Here is a 20,883-nt window from a genome sequence, read left to right on the forward strand (position 1 = left end):
GCTTTTTCAGATTCCACATATAAGTGAGATCATACAGTATTTGTCTTTCTCTCTCTGACTTATTTCATTAAGGATAATGCCCTCAAGGTCCATACATGTTGTCGCAAATAGTAGGATTTCCTTCCTTTTCATGGCCGAATAATGTTCCATTGTATATATATACATCTTCTTTATCCGTGCATCTGTTGACAGGCACTCTGCCTGTTTCCACACCTCAGCTATTGTGAATAATGCTGCAATGAACATGGGAGTGCAGATATCTCTTCAAGACAATATTTTCATTTCCTTTGGATATATACCCCAAAATGGGATTGCCACAGTGGCTACACGTTCACATTCCCACCAACAGTGCACAAGGGTTCTTTTTTCTCCATACCCTTGCCATCAGTTATTATCTCTTGTCTTTTTGATGATAGCCATTCTGACAAGGGTAAGGTGATACCTCATTGTCATTGTGATTTCTTTCCCTGATGATGAGTGATGTTGAGCACCTCTTCACGTACCTGTTGGCTATTTGTATGTCTTTTTTTTTTCTTGAAAATGTCTATTCAGTTCCTCTGCCCATTTTAAAATCAGATTGTTTGCTTCTTTTGCTATTGAGTTATATGAGTTCTTTATATATTTTGGATATTAACCTCTTATCAGATATATTATTTGCAAATATTTTCTCCTATTCCATAGGTTATCTTTTCATCTTGTTTCTTTTGCTGTGCAGAAGCTATTCAATGTGATGCAGTCCCACTTGTTAATTTTTGCTTTTGTTGTTTGTGCTTTTGGTGTTACATCCACAAAATCACTGCCAAGACTAATGTCAAGGAGTTTTCTCCTCATGTTTTCTTCCCAGAGTTTTATGGTTTTGGGTCTTCCATTTAGGACTTTAATCCGTTTTGGGTTAGTTTTTGTGCATAGTGTAAGATAGGGGTTCAATTTCATTCTTCGGCATGTGGTTATGGAGTTTTCCAAACACTATTTATTGAAGACACTATCCTTTCCCCATTGAGTATTCTTAACTTCCTTGTCAAGTATTAGTTGACTGTATATGTGAGAGTTTATTTCTGAACTTTTCATTTTGTTCCATTGGTCTATATGTCTATTTTTATGCCAGTACCATAGTATTTTGGTTATTATAACTTTGTAGTATAGTTTGAAATAAGGAATTGTGATGCTTTGCTCTTCTTTCTCAGGCTTGCTTTAGCTATTCATAATCTATTGTGGTTCCATAGAAGTTTTAGGATGGGTTTTCCTAATCCTGTGAAAAATTCCGGTGGGATTTTGATAGGGACTGCACTGAATCTATAGATAGGCTTGGTTAGTATGGACATTTTAACAATATTGATTCTTCTGATCCATGAACATGGGATATCTTTCCATTTGTTTGTGTCTTCTTCAATTTCTTTCATCAAATTCTTATGGTTTTCAGTGTATAGATCTTTCATCCTCTTTGTTAAATTTATTCTTGTTTTATTGTTTTCAATGCTAATGTGAATGAGATTTTTTTAATTTCTTTTTTAGATGTTTTACTGTTAGTATATACAAATGCAACTGATTTCTTGATGTTGATTTTGTATCCTACAACTTTACTGAATTTGTTGATCAGTTCTAATAATTTTTTGATGGATTTTCTATATATAAGATCATATGTTCTGCAAACAAAGATGATCTTACTTCTTCCATTTCTTTTTGGATTCCTTTTATTTCTTTCTCTTGCCTGATCACTAGGTCTAGGACTTCCAGTACAAGTTGAATAGGTGTGGTGAGAGGGGGTATCTTTTTTTTTTTTTTAAAGGTCTTATTTATTTGACAGAGAGACAGTCAGCAAGAGAGGGAACACAAGCAGGGGGAGAGGGAGAGGAAGAAGCAGGCTCCCAGAGGAGCAGGGAGCCCGACGCAGGGCTTGATCCCAGGACCCTGGGATCATGCCCAGAGCCAAAGGCAGATGATTAATGACTGAGCCACTCAGGCGCCCCAAGGGGGTATCCTTGTTTTGTTCCTGATCTTAGAGGAAACACTTGCAGCCATTCATTGTTGAGTATGATATTAACTGTGGGCTTGTTACATATGGCCTTTATTATACTTAGATATGTTCCTCCTTTACCTAATTTGTTTAACATATTTATCAAGAAAAGATGTTGTACATTGTCAAATGTTTTTCTGCATCTATGGTGATGAGTAAATGATTTTTATCCTTTATTCTATTAATATGGTGTCACATTGATTGATTTGTATATGTAGAACTATCCTTGAATCCCAGAGATAAATGACACTGGATCATAGTGTATGATCCTTTCGATGTGCTGTTGAATTTGATGTGCTAATACTTTATTGAGGATTTTTGCATCTGTATCCATCAGGGATATTGATCTTTGTTTTCCTACAGTGTTCTTATCTTTCTTTGGTATCAGGGTAATGCTCCCTTTGTAAAATTAATTTGGGAGTATTTCCTCCTATTATATTTTTCGGAACAGTTTGAGAAGAATTGGTGTTAAGTTTTCTTTAAATGTTTTGTAAAATTCACCCATGAAACCATAAAATCCTGAGTTTTCTTTGTTGGGAGGTTTTTGATTACTGATTCAATCTCCTTACTCATTATTGGTCTCTTCAGATTCCCCATTTATTCATGCTTCAGTCTTGGTAGGTATGTTTCTAGAACTTTTTCCATTTCTTCTAGGTTATCCAATTTGTTGGCATATAATTGGTCATCATAGTCTTAAGATTCATATATTTCTGTGGTATCAGTTGCACTGTCTTCTCTTTCATTTCTGATTTTATTCAAGTCTTGTTTCTTAGTCTAGCTAAAGGTTAGTTGATTTAGTTTATTGTTGAAAAACCATCTCTAGTTTCATTGATCCTTTCTATTATTTTTCTGGTCTCTATTTCATTTATTTCTGATCTGATGTTTGTGATTTCCTTCATTCTGCTAACTTTGGGTTTAATTTTTTTTCTAGTTCCTTGAGGTACCATTAGGTTGTTTACTTAAGATCACTGACCTCAATTCACATTTTGGTTTCACATTCAAGAGCTCTGCATTCTTGTCTAAGTCACTTAATTACTCTCTGCCTCAATTTCTTTATCTCTAAAATAGGAAAAAACCCAGTACTTGCTTCATACAGTTCTTGTGAGGACTAACATAGCTGATCAAAATAAGTCAGTTAGCAGGATGTATGGTGCATAATAACTCAATGGATCCTAGAGGCTATTATGATTTAATATCTGTCTCCCTGGCTGCAGTTCAAGTCCCACGGGGCAGAGCTCACTGTCATATGCCCAGCATTTGGGACATGCTGGGTTGGGGCCAGCCCAGCATGAAGTTGAAGAATGAATCTGTCCTACCTCACACTTGATGTTCACTTGCAGATTTGTCAGCAACCGCTGGATTTTCTCAATGAAAATAAGGTCCACAGACAGGTTATGGAATTTGCTTTCAAACTTGTTGATGACATCATTGGCCTGTAAAGATATATCAAAAGTAAAGGAGAGGGGTTTAATTTGGAACTTACAGACTTTGGAAGCAGAGGGGGACAGGCTCAATTTTTTGGAAAGGGGGCTTGGCAGGCCCATCAGGCAATGAGCAAGGGTGTCCTGGGAGCCTGGCTGGAGGTCAGGGACAGGGCTCTCCCACCTGGTCCAGGTAGTCACTCTCCATCTTCTCCATGTTGATCATGATTAAACTTTCAACAAACTCTATTCGGGAAGCTTCCTTCTCCAGTCGATGACACAGTGAGTCAATTTCTTCAGAAGAAAAGTTGCCTCCCTCAGAAAACAATCTGCAAATAGTTTGAGAGAAATCCAAGCCACTGATCAGACCTGAACTTCCCACCCATCCCAAAAACTATGGTTGACAAAGCTTTAGAAAGTATAAGATCATAGAAAAATGAATACAAGTGATTCAAAGATAGAAGCAGTGAAATAACCCAAATGTCCTTCAAGGGAGGAACAGAGAAACAACATGTGGTGTATACACACAACGGAGTAGTATTCAGCCTTAAGGTGGAATGACATTCTGACACATGCTACATGATGAGTCTTGAAGATATTATGTTAAGTGAAATAAGTCAGACACACAAAAGGACAAACACTGTATGATTTCACTTATATGAGGCACCTATGGTAGTCAAATTCACAGAGACAAAAAATGGAATTATGTCAGGCGCTGGGGGAGGAGAATGGGAGTTAGCGTTTAATGCATTCAGAGCTTCAGTTGAAGATGATGAAAAATGTGGAGATGGATGTTGGTGATGGTTGCACAACAATGGGAATGTACTTAATGCCACTGAACTAACTAGCCACCTGAAAAATGGTTAAAATGGACAGTTCTATGTCATATATTTTGTCACAATAAAAAAGTAAGGGGGAAACAAGACCACGTCTTGGTAGAGAAAGCCCAGTGCCCACAGAGGCCCCGGACGCGGGCTCCCACCTGCAGTGCTTGATGAACTCGATGTTGGTTAGGCGAAGCTTGCCCAGGCTCTCCTCCAAGTACTGGCGGAAGCTGCGCAGGGACACCTGGATGACATCAACATAGCTAAGCAGCTCCCGGTGCAGCGTGCTGCTGAGAGTAACCAGCCTGGGGGACACAGGAGGGCAGGCTGGTGACCTGGGTGTGGACGGGCAGCCTGGGGGGCTGCTTGCACTCCACTGCTGTGCCCAGGTTTGGGGCCACCAGAACCATGGCCATGTTCCTCTGGGTAGAAAAAGGGGCTAAAATGAAGTTCGAAATGCTAGCGTGTGCAGGACACAGTGTGGAACTCCCCATGTGCTGTATCAGAGGACATCCTCTCCTCTCTCAGGCCCTCGCCCCTGAATTACTGAAGCAGTCCCCAGGTGCCACTGGATCTTCACCCTCCCTGGAGAGCTCTCTCTAACTCCCAGCAATGTGGCTCCTGCGGCTGGTGCTCTCCCGAAGGAGTACCCTGCAATTTCCTCTTTATCTTTAAATCCACCTTAACCAGCTGCCTCTTGTGTACCTGACACCTGTGAGGGCTCCTCACCTGTTACCCAAATGAGGCCTCCCTGAGCACGTAAGAGCTTCCATCTCAAATCCCTGAATGGTCTCCTCAGAACCCCTTGCTCTGCTGTGAGCACATCCCCACCTCAAGCTAGGCCCATGCTCCTTCCTGAGGAGAAAATTACCTTCCTCCATTCCAGGCCAAGGGGCCCTCCTGCAGGAAGCTCTTCTTGACTCCCCTTGACGCAAGTGGCCTTTCTCCACAGGCACATTTCAGGGCAGGTTAGAAGCATCCCTGCATACTGACCATGTGCACCTTTTTCTCTCCCTGGCTGCTCACCCGGCCCCCAGCCCCCAGCCCCCTGCCAGACGGTTCACACAGTTAGACTCTGACTCCTGTGAAGAGGTGAGCTGAAAAGAGAAGGTTGCTGTGGGGCCTGGAAAAGGGAGTCTTATCCACCAGGAGAGAGCAGCCAAAGGCTGGCATCTCGTGTCTGGGATTCTAGGGCCACGAGGCCAGGGTGGAGACTTCCATGCACCTCACCTCTGGCTCTTTGTGGCATTCAAGAAGATGTGCTCCATGTCATAAATCTTGCGGCGGAAGTTTTTGCTCTTTATGTTTTGCTCTTCTTGGAACTGGCAGAACATCAGCCTCTCCTTCCTTAGTGTCTCGGTCACCCCAGCACAGTGGCTGTCCAGCCGCTCTTGATGAAGCAGGAGCTCAGCTGAAAAAGGACGAGGGGTAGCTGAGGCCCTCTGGAATCTCAAGTCACCTCAGGACGTTCCTCTCCTGGACGGTGACAGCTGCCCTGGTCAGGGCTTGGCTTGGGAATGGGTGCAGATCTGAGAGAGGCCAATCTGAGACTGCCGCAGGGTCTCTAACTGGAGAGGAGGCTGTGAGCAGGGAGGTCCCTGCTTGGGAAGACACCTAGGAGCAGGTGGGTTGGGTGGAGGGTGTTGGGAAGGGGGAATTGTGGTGAGAGAGTCTGGAGAAAACACCAGCACAACGCTGCACAGGGCAGTCGGAGTGTGCTCCTTTCTATCAGTGGCTACTTTTTCCAGGGAGCTTGAATTCCAAAGCATTTATAGGGTGGTGTAAACGGAACCAGGATTTGGCTTCAAGGGCTCCATCATAGGCCTTTAGAGCTTTAGGCCTCAGCCCCGGGTCAGCCCACCCTATCTTCCTACTTCTGCAGGTGAAAGAGCTGTCATCCCAGCTTGGCCAAAAATGAGTGCAGGGACTCTGGGACGTTGTTTCCCTGACCTCAATCTCCCCATCGTGCACTGGAGCAGGGAGCCAGGGAAGGGGCAGGAAATCAGCCTTCATGGAGTATCTCAATTTATATTTATATTTAACGCACACATTTTCCAGTTGAACACAATGAGGCTCCAAAGCCAAGAAGGGCTCCCCAAGCCACAAGCACTGGGACTCCAGGCCAGGCTGTCTGATTCTACAACTCTGTCACTGTTCAAGGCAGAAGGAGTTTGGTTGGGGCCATGTGGGGTCACTCTGGGAGCTCAAAGGGTCTATGAAAAAGCTTGAAGTGTGACACAAGTGAAAACCCAACAGGGTCATTGAGGATCCAACTGAAAATATGCCACCCTCTGATAGAGCCCTCTGCCTAAGAGAGAAATGGCATCTCTTTTTAAGTTATAAATTATAAGCTTAAATTAATGGGTACCACTTGCTTGTGATTCCTCACTGTACCCTTTCAGGGAGAGTTAATTACCACCAACAATATCCCCTTCTGCAAGTAAGGAAGGGATCAGAGAGGTCAGGTAACATGTCCAGAGTCACACAGCTAGAGAGGCTGAGCCTAATACTCTGATTCCTGAGCTACAGGCTTGCCTCTAGAGCATCTGCTATGCAGGCATGTATCTGAGAGGTGTGTGAGCATATCTGGTATTCACACTGCTAAAACGGGACAATACTCTTCATTCTAGCATCTAAAGTCCCATTTAAAAAAAATTTTTTTTTTAAATCTCAAATGTGGCTTCTGAGTACTGCTTTCTCTGCCAGCCTGGGAGGTGGAACCCTCCACGAGGACACCTAATGAATGCAGAACGCAGGTAGCATAGACTCCAGCTGTCTGGGGCAGGGAGGCCTTCTCAAGCAGGGGCTGTACCTGCCCTGACGTTATGGATGTCCTTTTCAATGCGCTTGGCTCTTGGCTCATGTAGATGCTGACGCAGTTCCAATTCTGAATCCAGCTCATTGATCTTGGTGGCCACCATGACCCGGGTTTTGAGGATACATTGGTCAAACCACTTCTCTAGGTGCTCGAAAAAGCCAGTTCGAAGTCTGAGGGAGAGACCAGTGAGGGTCAGCTCTGCCAGTGGCGTGACCAGGCAGAGAGCTTTCCAAATTGATACAGAGAGTGCTTCCCCCTTTCACTTCTTCCTCATTTTATTTCCCAACTATATTATATTCCTTTGTCTGGATGGACCGTCATGAATTTAGCCAGACTCCTGCTGGAGGACATTGGATGGTTTCCAACCATTTGTTCTTCAAAAAAGGCTGCAATGAATAACCTTGTACCTAAGTCAAATGTAGAAACATTTCTATAGGATACATTCTCTGAACTGGAATTGTTCAATCAAAGGCTAAAATACATGTGTGGTGCTTGAAGATATGTCTTAACTGCTTTCATGGTGAGGCAACCGGAACTGCCATCTGCAATAACAGTTCCCATTTCTCCACAGCCTCGAGGCAGATTGCCAAACTTTTGAATTTGACAATTTCATCATGGTATGACTGAAACTGAGCACACTGGCATGTGTTTTAAGACTATTTAATTTCTTTTTCTACATATTATCCATTAATACCTTTTGCCCATCTCTCCATTGTGTAGATGCTGTTTTTCTTATCAATCTCTTTATATGGGCACTCTTTATATATTGGGAACATGAGGTCATCTGATTGTGATGTGAGTTGCAAATACTTTTTCCCAACTTATCACCTCTCTTTTTCAAAATTTATGTATTGTTAAGATGGCTATGTATTGTTAAGCTGTTGGTTTTCCCCAAATTCATCTATAGATTCAACTCAGTAAAATCTATCTACAGATTCAATGCAATCAAGCTGCCTGGGTAACTCAGTCAGTTAAGCATTCAACTTTTGGTTTTGGCTCAGGTCATGATCTCATGGGTCATGAGATCAAGCCCCATGTTGGGCTCCATGCTCAGTGGGGATTCTGCTTGAAAATTCTTTCCCTCTGCCCCTCCCCCCTAATGTACACACACATTCTCTAAAATAAATGAGTAAATCTTTTTAAAAAAATAAAAATAAAAAGCTAAGCAGATGTCTTCTTCCAGAAACTGATAAGCTGATCTCAGGTTTATGTAGAAATGCAAATGGCCAAGGATAGTTGAGGAGAAGGCCAAAGTTGGAGAACTCACACTACCAGATATTAAGACTTAGTATAAAGCTACAGTAATCAGTCAGGGTGAGGCAGTGATGCAAGGATAAATACACAGAGAAACAGAAAGGAAGTGCAGCAGAACAATGGGGAGAGGAGAGTCTCCTGGGGTCAAGTGGTTATCCATATAGAAAGAAATTAATCTGAGTCTTACCTTGCACATAAACAAAATTAATTCCAGGTGAATTTTACATCTATATGTGGAAATTTAAAACAATAACATTTGTAGTAAATACCATAGGAGGATACTTTCATGACCTTGGGGCAAGCAAAAATTTCTTAGATAAGACAGAAAGTACACTAACCTAATAAAAAAAAGTTGATGAATAGGGCCTTATTACAAATAAGAATTTCTTTTCATCAAAAGATGGCTTTAGGAGAGTAAAAAAAAAAGGCAAGCACAGAGAGGGATAAACATTTGCCACATGTTTACCTCGTATCATAACAACAACCTCATATCTAGAATAGGTAAATTACATAAATTAATAAGAAAAAAGATTGACAATCCAACCATGAAAAAATGGGCAAAAGATTTGACTAGGCATTTCAGAAAAGATAACCAAATGGTCAACAAGTATGTGAAAAGGTACAAAACATTAATGATCAGGAAAATGCAAATTAAAACCACAATGAAACACCACTACATATACACCAGAATAGCTAAAACAAAAACTGTTGACAATACCGAGTGTTGTTGAGGATGCAGAGCAACTGGAACGCCCACACATTGTTGTAAACTGTTAAAACAAAGTCACTTTTGGAAACTCTTTGGTAGTATCTTTTGGTTGTATCTTCTCAAGAGGGATGCACGTATAACCCTATGTCCCAACAATTCCACTCTCAGGTATATATCTAGCAGAAATGGGAGACATATCTCCGTTTGCCAAAAGACTTGTACAAGAATGTTCAGAGAGGAATTGTTCCATTCCCCAATGAAAAACAGCCCAAACGTGCATCAGTAGTAGAATGGATAAAGAAAGTGGGTTCTGTATTTTTATAATGGAATACTAGACAGAAATAAAAATGAGCTGAAACCACATTCAAAAATACGTATGAATCTCGCAAACATAATGAAAGAATTCCAACATAAAAGAATACGTTTTCTATGATTCCATTTAAATAAAGTTCAAAACCAAGCAAAAGAAGTTAGAATACATGAGATGAATACATGAAGGGACTCCCAGAGAGTTGGTCATGTTCTATTTTGGGGGAAGTAGTGGTTACCAGGTGCATTCCCTTTGGATAATTCATTGAGCTATACATTTCATGATTTCCATACTTTTCAGTATTGTATCCTTCAACATGCAAATCCAATTAGTTTAACACTGAATTATTTTTCTGGTTAACCCTAAGGCCAGATGGCATAGTGCTTGTCTCAAGACTCTGGAATCATATGGTCTAGATTCATATCCTAGATCCAACCACTTCCTATCTCAGAGATCTTTTCCAAATTACTAACTCTCTGAGCTTCAGTTTCTTCGTCTGTAACATAGGCTAATTATAGTACCCCCTTCATAGTTATTGAGAGTAATAAATCCTCCCAATCAATATTAGCTCTTGTGGTGGTCCTTGTTTTCCTTCTTTAAGGAGAAGACAGACTATGCCTATGACAGAGAAAGGAGAAAGGATGAGTTTCAAGTCAAATTTTCAAGGTGAGATGATGATGAGGTGAAAGAGAGAGTCCAAAAGCCTGACTTAACTCCTTTTAGTCCCTACCCATGTCTACACATAGGAGGTAGACTAAATCAGGTGATCTCTAGCTGATTAGTCCTAGCTATAACATTGTAAAGTCAGGAGTGCAATGAAAATGCTATTCTAAAGGCAATTGCAAATTTCCCCCTCATTGGGTCCAAATTCAAAAACAGAGGCCCAGAAATTTGGGAGCTAGGGGAGGTAAATTCTCAGTGGTAGAATTATGGGTCATTTTTATATTCTTCATTGTACTTTTTTCAATTTTCTGCAATTAATGTGTCATATAATCAGAGCCAAATACCATATGGATATATACTCACACCTAGGGTCTATAGCTACAAAATTATTAAAAAAAAAAAAAAAGGAAAGAGGGAGGGAAGGAAGGAAAGAAGGAAGGGAAACCGCAAGATTCCACATGTGCCAGGGGTTCTAACATCTTGCAGGGAAAACACTATTTCTTATGTACAAGGCCCAGGCCAGCAAGGCAACCTGGGACAGGTGGAGGGAGCCACTCTCACAGAAGATTATCTGTGACTGCAAATAATTCCTGGAAATTTACTATTCCTTTAAATTGTTTCTCATCTCAACCCTCAGTTACCTACACGTTTTCTTTTTCCAATTGAAACTAGTCCAATCTTTTGTTATAATACCTCACCTTGTTAATAAAACTTAGGACAGGAGAACAAGAATAAAAGGGATTTCTACTCACTGTCTCTTAATTTGTAAAACTAGTCTGGACGGAATGATCACTTGTTCTAGCAAGTTGGCACTGGAAATGTCATTGATGAGAATGGTGGAAAGGTTGGAATGGGGCTCCTTGCAACTCTCTTCTTGTTGTTCCAGGGTTAGGAAGACAAAATAAGTGTGTCCACTGGAGGCTGTGAAGGACTCCATGTCCTCATAGGAGATCTTCCCCAGACTCTCTTCCTGGGCTTCAGCCTATGCAGAAGAGAAGACTTTAGACTTGACGTCATCAGACAGACCTGGGGATCCAACTACAAGATCCTTGATATCAAGGTTGTAAACCTGTGGGCTGAATCTTGCCTGTAATTATTTTTGTCCAGTACAGTGCTTTTGAAATCGGGAAATTCTACAAAGAATTTGGATTTTGGATTTCTCTTAAAAATCAGAAACTCTGGCAATTCTGAGTCTCCATCCCTACATGGCATTATTGGCTGGAGCTGAGTAATGACTGCACAGTTGCCTTAGACTGAATGTTGGGTGCTCTCCGAAATTCATATCCCCAATGTGTTGGTATTTGGAGGTGGGCTTTTAGGAGGTGATTAGGTCAGGAGGGCAGAGCCCTCATGAATGGGATTAGTGCCCTTATAAAAGAGTTGGTTCTTTCCACCACATGAAGACACAGTGAGAGAAGATGACTGTCTCCGAACCAGAAAGTGGGACCTCACCACACACCAAATCTGCTGGCACCTTGATCTTGGGCTTCCCAGCCTCCAGAACTGTGAGCAATAAATTTCTGTTGTTTATAAGCTGCCTACTCTATGGTATTCTGTTATAGCAGCCCCAACAGACTAAGACAATCATCCTTACCACTTGTCATTATTTTACACTTGGTCTCCAGACCTCTTTTCTATTGCCTGCCCGTGGGCATCTGAATTTGGGATCCCTGCTCAAAAACAAGTCTCCAATGCTAATTCTTCTACAGCAATATAGGAAGAGAGTCTTGCAATGTCATGATTATGGAATTCAAGTTACTGTTCTATGAGTTGGAACATGTTTTGAGGACAAGATTTATTTTTTTAAAAGATTTTATTTGTTTATTTGACAGAGAGACAGCCAGCGAGAGAGGGAACACAAGCAGGGGGAGTGGGAGAGGAAGAATCAGGCTCCCAGCGTAGCAGCCTGACATGGGGCTCGATCCCGTAACACCGGGATCACGCCCTGAGCCAAAGGCAGACGCTTAAGGACTGAGCCACCCAGGTGCCCCTTGAGGACAAGATTTATTAACATGAGAGTAACTTCCCTGCACTCCAAGGAGAGCTCTGTCTGCCAACTTGGATATGGATCTTTTCTGCTACATAAGAGAATGGGAAGGGAGAGGGAATGGAGAGGCTAGGATGGTCTACACAGGAAAGAAGAGCTGGGAAAGAGATGACCAGGGAAGGTCAAGGAAAACCAGACAGTTAAGGGGTGACTTCAGAGTAGGTTGTTAGGAAAGATGTTAGGAAAAGAAAGTGAATTTTAAAAAGCATTGTTGTGAGATAAGAATTGGATTCTTGTGGACAAAATAAAAGATGTGCATACATTTGTAAATCCCAATGGAGACTGCACCATTGGGGATCCCAGCTTGTATTAGGGATACGAAGAGCGAGCCTAGCATGCTTGCCCCATACCCAAGAATGGATCCATTGTTGACTTACCTCATCCATAAATAAACTCTCATGCTCTTCCTCTTCCTCCTCCTCCCCCTGCTTCTCTTCCTCTTCATGCTCCTCTTCCTCCTCCTCTTCCTCCTTCACCTCCTCCTCCTCTTTCTCCTCCTCCTCCTCCTCCTTCTTCTTCCTCTTCTCCTTCTTCTCCCTCTCCTCCACCTTTTCATTCTCTTTCTCCTCCTCCTCCTTTTTCTCCTCCTCTGTCTCCTCGCCTTGAACCATCACGTTTTCCTGGTTCAGGGATGGTTTTATGGAGCTGTGTCTTTCAACTTGCATTTTTTCGGATTCCTGAACAGACTCCTCACTGGACTCATCCCTCTTGTCACTCAGTGCAGACTGCTCCTGCTGGCTCACTGCCATCTCTTTGGTTAAGGAGGACTCAGTTTCTTGATCATCTTCTTCCATCTCTTCTATTGGCCTGGAGGGACTTGTCCTGCTACTTTCACCTTCCTCACTTTTGCTCATTTCCACATTAGCCCTCTGTTTGCTTCTCCATTTTCTCATACTGTCCTGGAAGTGCTTTTCGTGTGCTTCTGTTGATGACCAACCCCAAAGCACAAGGAAACACTGGTTACCAAAGTAGCCTGGATTGGGCCCGCCCAGCCCACAAATGTACAAGAGTGAAGTCAGAGAGTATCAGACTCGAATTATAATAGCATTACCTGGTTCCCTGAATTTGAAAATGACTTCCCCATCCAAGGTCTACAAAGAAAAACCACAGGGCACCAAGTAAGCGGCACTGAATTTCTCCAGAGGGCCACTCCTAAGGGCAACTCTTTTCATTTAAGTAGAAGGACCCACCCTTCCCCTTCAACATCTGATGTGGGCCTTGACTACTTATTTCCCTGGGGTAATCAGAGTGTTCCCCAACCAGGGAATCAGTCTTCCTTAATCCCAAACAGGCCAGCTAATCTTTCTATCACACAATAGGCATGAGTAAATAAACTCTCATTCTGGCATTTTTGTAGTGATCTGGGGCAAAGAGCAAGAAAGTGTAAACTGAGGGATGCAGACACAGGGGTAGGAATCTGCTGCTCCCAGTGCTGGATGTGAACATACAGAATGAACATGATTTATGTGACCCGGGAGCCCCTTCGTTAACCCTACAAATTCTGATTCACAGGCTCTAGATGAAGTCATGAATATACCGTGCCATGGATAACAGGTGGGCTGTAGAGTTTGCAAGTCTGGATTTGAATCCCAGCTCCTTTCAAGCTGAGTGACCTTGGCCGAGCCCCTTAAGCTCTATGGGACTCAATCTCCTCCCTTGCACCGTGGAGATCATAATAGCATCTCAACTTGAACCCAGGCAACCGGACCGATCTCAAAGTGAAGATTACCTGAGGCAGCATTTACTAGCAACTGGAACAGAGATCTCTGCTGAGCGGAAGGATTTTCTGGGGAGCTGGGGACCCTGAATATATGAGAAAGACTCAACTAGGCTCAGTGATAACCGCAAGTAGTGTCAGCTCTGGCCACGCAGGGCTCTGGCTGGCTGTGCGGGAAAGAGACAAATCTAGGAGGGTCAGACCGGGACATTCCATGTAGTCATGCATTTACCCAGGGAGCATTCACTGTGTCTGAATCTTGTGCAAGACACTGTGCGAAGGGCAAGCGAAGCCGAATCAAAATTAGTGAGACATAACCTGCCCTTCAGGAAACACCTACTCTCCATGTTCTGCTCTCCTGTATTTGCCAGCAGCCAGCATACAGGCACACCCAGAGAGAGGAGAGGGGACGGAGGCGGGGGGGGGGGGGGGCGTGAGTGTCTGGGACACTTGTCCCTGGTAGTGGAAGGCTGGCTGGCTCTGGGATGTGTGTAGACAGAAGGCTGCCAGCAGAGGAGCAGGATGAGGAAGGCCGGGGTGGGGGGGCAGGGGGGCAGGGGGCCTATGCAGGAAGAGTGGGGAGCTTGCTGAAGCAGGGAGGGGCAAGGTGGGAACCAGACGGGGGAGCCTCTGAGGTCGTCCAGGATGGTGAGTTGGATTTGGCAGGGGCTGCCAAGTTGGGGGCAGGGGGGGACTTCTGAGCCGGAGAGAGGGCAGGTCTGAGCGGTATTTTAGGAGGGTTATGTGGTAGTGGTGGGGAGGACGAATGGAACTCCAAGTCCTAGAAAATCATCTTTTCATCATAATTCCATACAAGCCTGAGGCCTGAATTCGGAGCCTTCAACCTCTTTTAATCTAAGAAAGAGGTGGTCTCTTTTAGAGATGCCTTCCGCTTCTTATTCCTTGCTGTCCTGACAGTCTAACTCAGCAGGGGTTAGTGAAGGAGGCGTGCGAAGGCAGATCAGAGCTAGAAGATATGCTCTCCTTCTGCTTCTCCGTGAGTGGCCGGGCGTTTGCACCACTTTCCTACCTGTTCGAAGATCTCGCGAATGTAGAAGTGGCGGCTGAGCGTGGAGCTGTAGGAGTTCAGTTCTTGCAGTATGATTGCGGGGTACTCCATCATTTCCTTCATCAGGAGCTTGTGGAAACACTCATACCTGGGAGCGGGGTAGGGGAGACCACTGTCTAAGGGGGGCTCCACTGAGCGTCGGAGACCCCAACCAAGAGCCATGCCGCAGGCCACACCGAGATGGGTTGGGAGCCGCAGTTCACTCTGCACGGAGCCCCGCCTGCGTCTCCTTTCCCTCTGGCAATCCTGGGTTTGTTTTGCTATTTTTCTGATCCTACAAGGAATACACACTCTTTGTAGAACATTTAGAAAACACACACGGGAGAGTTCTCTGTTTGTTGTAACATGGGTTCTGATTTCCTGTCCACAGTCCTAACCCTGTCCTGGAACTTTACCTACATCATCCCATCAAACCCTCCAGTGCCCCAGGGATCAGGCTTCATCTGTTTCCCAGGCAAGGAGACAAGGCTGGGGGGTGTGGTGTGAAGTGACCTATTTGCCTCAAGATACACTTCTGAAACTAAGTACTGAAACTAAGTACTTGAAATCATTTGGCAGTGCAATTTCATTTCTACGAATGGTCCTTATAGAACTAGTTGTACAAGGGCACAAAGGTATGAGACAGTTCACAGAGAACCGCTTTTAATATTGAGAAATTGGAACCAATCTTATAAAGCTAATCAACTGGGTGATGGTTAGACCATTATGAAGCACCCGTATTAATGAATTCTGCATGGTCATTAGAAAATGGACATCTATCTGCAGTTAGGGACCTACCTGCATTGCGTGATCCAACCTTCATTGAAAAAACACTGTGTATGTGTTTATATCCACATAAATAAAGGTACATGCCCACGAAAAGGAAGAGGTGGGCAGGAATGAGAGGGAAGTTTCTACATGTTTGTATTGGTTAACTTTTTTTTCTTTAACAAAGAGCACCTATGTTTTAAAATTTGAAAAGGTAGTGGGAGGGCCCATGCTCTTGACCTTTAAACTACATGGCCGTGAAATCTCCCTCCATAAACTTTTCAGATCAAAGTTCTTGCTGGAAGCTTGTGTTGGCTGAGAGCAGAGCCGCAAAAGACCACTAGGACATTCTCCAAAGCTAGAGGCAACATTGACACCCTGGGCTCCTAAGCAGGCAGCCTCTGATCCTGAATATGAATTTTAGGCCATTCTCGTCTGTCTTTTGGGATCTGGTCTGCCTACCTGTACTTCATATTCTTCAGGAAATCTTTGGCCTTTTCCAGGTGAATCTTCAGTGTTTCCTCATGGTTTTGCTGCCTCAGTTGGTCCAAGAGCTTATCAAGGCGGGCCTCCTGGGCCTGGCAGCCACCCCCAAAATAGGAGGAAGCAGATGTGTTACCAAAACTCAAAACTTGCAGAGTGCCCGTGAGTGACATGCAGAGATCCCACCACCAGAACCGAGGGGCAGGTACCTCAGGGCAAACGCAGGACTTTTTCCTACAAAAAGGGGCACCAAACGTGCCATCACACTTACCTCAGTGCCATGGGCTCTTCTGTGATAACGTTCTTCTCTGTCTACTTTACATCCCTGGAGACCCAGCTCAGATGGGACCCCTCAGGGACATGTCTCTTACACCCACCCTGCCTGGCCAGGCCCCCACTACACCTTCCCATGGCACCTGGCCCTTGCTCTCCATGAGACCAATTGTATTTAAAATCAGATGCTGGGTGTGCCCCTCCACTCCCTAGACTGTGTGAAGGCAGGTGGGGCGGGGGCCCAGCTCCTCTCCTGGGGGCACAGGGTGCCTGCCATAGGTAGGTGCTCCGCACCACCACCCCAGTCTGTCATGCACACTCTCTTACACACGCATCTGGATCCAGGGACCCATCACTAGCCCAGACCTGACAGGCAGATTTCCTCCACTCCCATCCAGGCCCACGACAAAGGTGAGGCTCGATTTCTCCATCTGTGTAAGTTTTATAGCTTGAAGTTTTACATTTGAGTCTAAGATAAGTTTGGGGTTAATTTTTATTTACTATGTGATAAAAATGGTGGGAGGGTTTTTCTGTTTTTATCTGAATGCCGGCTGAGGTTACAGGCCACCAGGCAGAGCCATCGGCTGCGGACCTCTCTTCCGTCCCTGCAGGGCCCCGGGGCTCTAGGAGCTGCACCTGCTCCTCCAGGCTGTGCTTCTGCCGCTGCTGCTCCATCCGCTTCTCCAGCTCCAGGTCCTGCGCCGACAGCATGCTCTGATGTGCCTCCCACAGCTGCACGGCCTCTTGGAAGTAGCTGAAGAGATCCGAGCTCTGCCATTCTGTCTGCTTTGCCAGGCTCTCGAAGGATTTCTGCAGCGGCAGAACCCAGAGGAGGGGCCTTGGAGGCCAACTGGCCCGGGGCATGGAGGAGCCCCTCCCCCCCACAGGGCTCCCTCGGCAGCCAGTGGAGGCCCCACCCCTCCCAGGACCGGCTGTCGCTGCCTGGGTACCATCCCTCAGGGTCATCTTCCTGGGTCACACGTTGGCTCATGGCCCTTCCTCCTCTGGGACAGTTTCTGGTCTGCCCAAAGCCATGCTCTCAGTCTGGCTGACCCAGAATTCCCATCTCTAGACCTGTCCCATACCCGCTGAAGTCACTCGTGGGAAGAAGGGGAAGTTTGGGGCCTCGAAGAAAGCAGGAGCCCCCGCAGACAGCAGCCTGGGCACCCGGGTGGGCCACACCCATCTCCGCCTCGGCAGCTCTCCTTCTTTGGAGTTCCCAGATTCTTAGCATCTGAGCCGAACACCACACTCTGCTGTGAATCCTCACCTCTTCCCATTTTATGGATGTATTTCATGCTCTCACTGGAGTCCGCAAACTCGGTCTAGGAACTAAATTTGGCCCTCTGCCTTTTTTTGTGTGGCCCTGAGAGCTAAGCATAGATTTTACATGTTTTAACAGCTGAAAAAAAATCAGATGAAGATATTGAATGATGTGGAAATTATATGAAATTCAAATTTCAGTGTTCACGAATAAAATTGTCTTGAAGCACAGCCATGTCCATTTGTCCCGGTGTTGCCCACAGCGGCTTTTGTGTGACAACAGCAGAGTGAGGATTTGCTACAGAGACCTGACGGCCCACGGAGAACTGAAATATTTACTATCTGGCCTTTAGCAGAAAATGTTTCCCCAGCCAGCTCCAGATTCTAAGCGTCTTGGGGCAGGGGCTTGTGACTCCCCGTGACCCTTGGGCACGCAGACTCAGAGAGGGCTCCGAGGAGCATCACTACCCCAGCCCGGACAGCGTGGCTGTCAGCGGGCAGCTGGGGGGTCGCGGGTACGCCTGGAGCATCAGCCCAGAGGGACTGCCCCAGAGGGGCGGCCAGGACCAGGGAAATGGACTCACTGGTGACGAGAAAGCTGGGGGCCCCCAGACTCTGGTCTTCTCCCCCCTCCCCCCACTCCCCAGCTGAGCGGGTCCCCAGCTACGCACATCCAAGAGCTCCAGCTCGTCCTCCACCTTGCTCTGCAGCACTCCCACCATCTGGAAGAAGTAGGGGCTCACCAGGCTCTCTGCCTCCTCCTCGGTAAAGGCCTTCCAGTCCAGCAGCTGCTTCTGGAGGGGAACAGGGCAGAGCCTGGCTTAGGACTGGCACAGGCTTCACCGCAGGGCTTGGCCCTGCCCCACTGAGGTCTGCCTCTCACCCAGCCTCAGGGGAAACCCTCACAGCAGCTGAGATGGTCCATCTTTACGGTCTGCCCACCAAGTCTAGGCGCCCTGTGCTATCCCCGTTGTCTCACAGAATCCCCTGAAGGTGTTCTCCTTAGCCCCGTTTGACAGGTGAGGAAACCAAGGCTCAGAGGAGTGGGGGAACTTGCTGTAGGCCACACATCCGGCAAGTGGGGGTGCTGGGATCTGAAGTCAGAACTGTCCTGCTGACCCTGGAGACATCATCAGCCATGCTACGGCCTCAGTGTGGCTGTAAGTCAGACGGGGCTCCTATCTCCTATGGCTGAATTCCTATGATGCCAACTCGAAAGCAGGCTTCTTCATATTAATAAAGCCTTGGTTTATGCACCAAATCTAATATAAACCAACCTCCCCCAAAGAATTGTCTATAGTTGCATGCTTCCAATGCTGCTGACTAGGGACACCAAGCACCCTTCCTCTGTCAGGCCTAAGACGCTCTGGGGGGGGGGGGGGTTGCGGACTTCCACTTATCCCCTGTTGTGCCCCCAGGCACGGGGGTCAGCACCAAGGATCGAGGGCCCCTGGGCTCTCAGGGAGGTCCCAGGCAGCAGCAGGACGAGGGGAGGAAACTGTCAGGTGCATGGTGCTGGGAAGGCTCTCCTCGGGCAAAGCTTTCCCTCCCTTCTCTCCCTCCAGGCTTTACTTCTGGGACTTGACACCTTGAAAAAGCTTACTGAGGGGCCCGTGGCTGGCCCTCAGGCTACAGAGCAAACGGGCAGCCTCTGGGCCTTTTACAAATTTGGTCTTCTCCTCTCCAGAGGGGGCTGGTGACACCCGCCCTGCAGGACCTCGTGGAATTCAAGGTGAGCCTGTGCGAGCAGGTGGTGCAGCCCCCGGGACGCAGCACCGCACCCTGCATGGTACCGTGAAGCACTGTGCCCACCTCAGAGTCTCGGTGGCAGAACGAAGGCTCTACAGACTCAGGAGGGGTGGAGTAGGAACTTACTGGAGCCAGGAGGCAGGGAGGGGGCATTCTGACAAACTATCTCCTTGCACCCCAGAAAAGCAGGCATTGTCATTGAAGCGCTTTGTGAGGGAACTCACGGTTTCACCCTCTGACAGGGGCAGGTGGGGTGGAAAGAAGGGCTGGGTGTGACAGCAGTGACCACACTAACTTACAAAAGTGAAGCCTTGGAAATAACCCACCCCCCCCCCCCCGCCATCTGACCCGCCCTGAATCAATAATGCCAAGTGCTGTAAGTGGTACAGACGGTCAAGGCTGAAGGCTGACGTTATCAGAGAGTGTATCAGGGAAGTCTTCCTGGAGGAGGTCAGGCTGGGCTTCACCTTGAGTGATAGGTGGGAAGCACTGGGGAGGAGGGGTCCCGGTGGAGGGATGCCCAGAGGCCAGGGAAGGTCTGGGGCATGTGAGGAAGGAAAGCGGGGGATCCAGGCTGGGGGGGGGCAGGGCACCCACCTTGCACTTCTGCACGTGGGCCAGGCACTCCTGCCATGTCTTCTCATACTGCAGGCGGATCCGCATCATGAAGTCCATGTGGTAGGTATCTCCGTGGGCAGAAAGAAAACATGTCAGCTGCTCTTCCAGAAGGAAGAGCGGAGATTAGAAGGGGTTTCCCCTGCGCAAGAAAGGCAGCTTCTCCCTTTCGTGAAGATAACTGAGGTGAGATCCGTGGTCCCGATTCTGAGCAAGGGCTGGGATCTCCTTCCTCACAAAGTCCCCGACACCCCAAGATAAGGATGTTTCCCTTCTCTGTTCCGAATCTATTCTAACCCTGATTCTTGACTCTGTTTCAAGGGTAATGAAATTCTTTTCAGATGGTTATACCAAATCATAAACCAATAACAAGGTTGCAAATTAACTAGAGTTTAATTCCTTTAAAAGTGAATGGGCTAGGAGAAAGCTCAGAAGCTGATTGATTTTCTCTCCTCCCCGTCTACTGTTTCCCACTTTCTAATAAACTCAGTGTGACTCTTGGTGACTAGGACAAGTAGCTGAAGTTTAATGTACCTGGCAGTTCTAGAAACTGAAAGCACAAAGATTCTGCGGTGGTCGTTTTTGGAGGAGGGCTGTGGAGGAGGACAGGCTGGATGGAAGCTGGGTAGATGGAGGACACGGAGGGGGTGGGGGGGCAGATATGCAGTGGAACTGATGAGGAGAAGCTCTGAAGCTGGTTTCTCGGGTCCCAGGGTGGCTTCCTAGGCTAGCACATCCCCACCCATCCCGTGAAGTCACTGAGATCTGTGCTTCCACTCCTGTACCCCTCTGATCTCTTCCACTCTGACTTCATCACTCCCAGCTCCGAACTTTGCCCTGGGTTCCCGCTCCCACCAGAGAAAGCCCAGCCTCCCCCACATGGCTGCGTGGTCAGCACAGTCTGACC

General features: G+C 46.3%; 1 protein-coding gene across 1 annotated transcript in view; it reads right to left on the bottom strand.

Moving 5' to 3' along the window:
* CCDC180 (coiled-coil domain containing 180) overlaps window positions 1-20,883 on the bottom strand; it is a 63,424-nt gene that overhangs the window by 27,296 nt on the left and 15,245 nt on the right. Inside the window, exons 12-24 of the mRNA XM_087869542.1 lie at window positions 19,959-20,047; window positions 18,284-18,406; window positions 16,986-17,159; window positions 16,056-16,171; window positions 14,808-14,934; window positions 13,112-13,151; window positions 12,438-12,982; window positions 10,766-10,995; window positions 7,072-7,247; window positions 5,490-5,670; window positions 4,418-4,564; window positions 3,620-3,764; window positions 3,331-3,447 (exon numbers count right to left, since the gene is read on the bottom strand). Coding sequence (XP_087725668.1) covers window positions 3,331-3,447; window positions 3,620-3,764; window positions 4,418-4,564; window positions 5,490-5,670; window positions 7,072-7,247; window positions 10,766-10,995; window positions 12,438-12,982; window positions 13,112-13,151; window positions 14,808-14,934; window positions 16,056-16,171; window positions 16,986-17,159; window positions 18,284-18,406; window positions 19,959-20,047 — 2,210 coding nt within the window. The remainder of the gene's footprint in view (window positions 1-3,330; window positions 3,448-3,619; window positions 3,765-4,417; window positions 4,565-5,489; window positions 5,671-7,071; window positions 7,248-10,765; window positions 10,996-12,437; window positions 12,983-13,111; window positions 13,152-14,807; window positions 14,935-16,055; window positions 16,172-16,985; window positions 17,160-18,283; window positions 18,407-19,958; window positions 20,048-20,883) is intronic.

This window comes from Ursus americanus, chromosome 18 (genome assembly GCF_024610735.1).
Source record: "Ursus americanus isolate L20-20 chromosome 18, mUrsAme1.1.p, whole genome shotgun sequence".
NCBI classification, from domain to species: domain Eukaryota; kingdom Metazoa; phylum Chordata; class Mammalia; order Carnivora; family Ursidae; genus Ursus; species Ursus americanus.